This window comes from Volvox carteri (genome assembly GCF_000143455.1).
Source record: "Volvox carteri f. nagariensis unplaced genomic scaffold VOLCAscaffold_8, whole genome shotgun sequence".
NCBI classification, from domain to species: Eukaryota; Viridiplantae; Chlorophyta; class Chlorophyceae; order Chlamydomonadales; family Volvocaceae; genus Volvox; species Volvox carteri.
The window spans coordinates 12,971-15,893 of NW_003307551.1; the positions used below are offsets into that span (position 1 = coordinate 12,971).

General features: G+C 56.7%; 1 protein-coding gene across 1 annotated transcript in view; it reads right to left on the reverse strand.

The window, feature by feature from the left end:
• The window catches only part of VOLCADRAFT_88112 (uncharacterized protein), a gene marked incomplete at both ends in the record, with an annotated part of 6,702 nt that extends 3,838 nt beyond the window's left edge, over window positions 1-2,864 (reverse strand). The window contains 4 exons of the mRNA XM_002947925.1: window positions 70-496; window positions 1,428-1,568; window positions 1,899-2,352; window positions 2,701-2,864. Of these exons, the coding sequence (XP_002947971.1) occupies window positions 70-496; window positions 1,428-1,568; window positions 1,899-2,352; window positions 2,701-2,864 (1,186 nt within the window). The remainder of the gene's footprint in view (window positions 1-69; window positions 497-1,427; window positions 1,569-1,898; window positions 2,353-2,700) is intronic.
• Window positions 2,865-2,923: the final 59 nt, after the last annotated feature.

The window sequence follows — 2,923 nt, forward strand, 5'->3', positions numbered from 1 at the left end:
CCGTCGGCCAGGGTGCACCATACTTCCTTCGAATAAGCTTCCATTCGTCCGTGAATGGGGCGTCGACACCTGCAACCGGCCTGCCCTTCCTGTCAAGGAACAGGAAGGGAGGCTCCTTGCTGGCATCGTCAATGCTGGGATTCATGTTGAGGAGCGCTGGCCGGGCATACTCTGTGTAAGTCCGGATGTGCTGGGAGAGCGTCGAAGGGAGCACAATTCTCAGGGCCTCATCCTTCTTAAAGCGCTCCGTCTTGTGATGGATGGTCTCCATCACAAGACGACGGCCCCTGCTGCTGCTGCTCCTGCTGCTGCTGCTAGCGCCATGGCTGCCATCCGCCCCTGCCCCTGCCCTTGCTACAGGAATCACCTCGACCAGGTTGTTGCCGCGGCAGTCCATCTGGAAGCAGTCTTGCTGCTTGCAGGTCTGCATGCCTGACACCATCAAGGTGCTCAACACGGACAAGCGGACAGGCGGAATGTAGACACCAGATATCATCTCCGCCAGCAGCGCATGCATGAGCAGGACAGCGGTGCTGTAAGTGACGGGCCCATCAGGCCCAGCAGCAGCAAGGTCTTTCTCCAGCATCGCCTGTGCCTTATCCCACAGCGCACGCACAAAAGATAGTACCTCGCTTTTGCTAGGCAGACCATCGTCATCAGGCGGGGAAGCGGTTGTTGGTGGTGCTGCAGCTGCTGGCTTCTTCTTGGTGGCTGCTGTCTTGGTGGCAGCTGGGTGATGCTTCACAGCAGCAGCAGCAGCAGCAGCAGCAGCAGGACCACCACCACCACCACCACCAGCAATGGCACACATTTTGGACTGCTGCCGCTGGTGGTTCACCACCACCTCCGAACCCTTGTCCTCCTCCTCTGCATCCCCTGTCTCCTCATCACTTGTTACCACCAGTGTAGGTGGTGGTGCCGCCTTGGCAGCTCTTGGGTAGTTCCTCCGCACTTGTTGCCTCACCACCTTGAGCCACTCATGCACCCTGATGAGGTGTGCAACCTAATGATTATGTAGAGGGAGGGATGTAATCAAATGAATGGGAAAGGGGCACACATGTTATAGGCAGCAGCAGCACATATAGAGAATAGCACAGGGCAGGGAGAGTGAGAGTAAGATGCAACGGTGGCACTTCAATATGCACCATGGCATCCAACCGGGTGTGTGTCTGTATGTGTATCTGTGTGGGTGTGTGGGTGTGTCTCTGCGTGTGTGTGTGTGTGTGTGTGTGTAGGTGTACATCTCATACAACTATCTGACCGGGCCTGACACTGGCCAGGGGCTGCTGCCCAGTCCAATGGAAAGACCACCTAAGGGGTGAGATATGCCTCTGCCACCTCCTAATAAGCAGCTGACAGCCACAAGGCTCCATGACTGGCTCATCCACTCCTTTAGTGAGTTATACTGCACCCATAAATTTACTCACCTTCTCCTCCGGATCTGGCAGGGACCTTGTGTCGACCTGCCGTAGGTACTCCACAGCCTTGATGGAGTTCTGGAACTCCACGTCTGCTTTTGTTGAGCAGACACGATGGACCATGAAGTCCATGTAGCTGATTATTAAGTGCTGCACACGGGTAAGCATTGATGTTGTGGGAGGTGTGGGTTGTGGGGGTTGAGGTGGGGCTTAGGGTGGGGCGGGAGGTGGCATGTGTGGAGGGAGAGGATGGAGGGCATTGTATTCACAACATAGGTGTGGCATGAGCTGCGAAGCAAAAGTATAGTGTCTCCAGATTAGGGTTGCATAAATGGCGTGCGACAGCTATATGGTATTTAGGGGTTTGTCTCCATCTGTGTCACTTGTTGTTTTTGCTTGTCAGGTCCATACATCCAGCGATCTAATGTACCTAATCTTCACACCACAAAAGCACATACACATACACATACACATACACACCTGGTTGGAGAACAGCCTCAACGACAGGGAGGTCAAGCTGACCTTCATCCAGCCGTGGGCGAAGCCAAGGAACTTGGATACCGTGCTCTTGAGGCCCCGATAGGTGGATTGACGTACCATTCCAGTCCCCAGGCGCTCAAAATTGTAAGGCTGCGTCCAGAACGCCTCAAAGTCATCGATTTCGGAGGTGATGGGCATCATGGACGGCATTTTGCCTTTATATTTCTGAAATATGCCAAACTGGCTGATGTCTGTACTGTCCCACAGCTTCCTGGGGAGGGCAGTGGGAAACTCCTCCCCCACCGGGTAAATGAGCGACTTTGGGGATGCTGGGGGGGCCTGTTGTCGTGCAGCTCCTGCAGCTCGAGAGGGTGCAGGCTGGTGGCTAGTGGGGGTCGCTACTTGTGATGAAGGCAGAAGATTAGGGGAGGTGACGGGGTGGCGGGGGGTTGGCCTGCGGCCGGCAGCAGCAGCAGATTGTGCAGGGTGCACAAGGGGCGAGTTGCAACTAAGGATGGCAGTGGCAGTGGTTGCTGCTGCTGTTGCTGCTGCTGCTGCTGCTGCTGCTGCTGCATTGGTGATGGTGGCAGCGGTGGTGGCGGCAGCGGTGGCAGTGGCAGCGGTGGCAGTGTTGGCAGCAGTGGTGGCAGTGGCGGCAGTGGTAGCAGGAGCCGTAGCAGTGGCAGCGGTGGCAGTGGCAGCGGTGGCGGCAGCAGTGGAGGCGGTGGCAGTGGGCTGGGCCGCATTCATAGTCGGTGTGTCCTCTGCCTCCAGCCGATGTGTGGCCATCATGGCCCCACACCGCTTCCCTGGGGGCTGCAGCCGCTCGAATGCAGTGGCCTTGGCCAGTTGTACAGGTGTCATTTCTGGACTTGTGGCACTCAATGGCGGCCGCTTCAGTTTAAGCTCCTTGATTGCAGAAGCCACCGGAGCAAGCTCTGCACTCCGGCGCAAAGCTTTGGCCATGGCTGTGCAGCTTGCCAGCTTCACTGAAGGTGTTGAGCTGTGTATGGCTTTGATGGCCT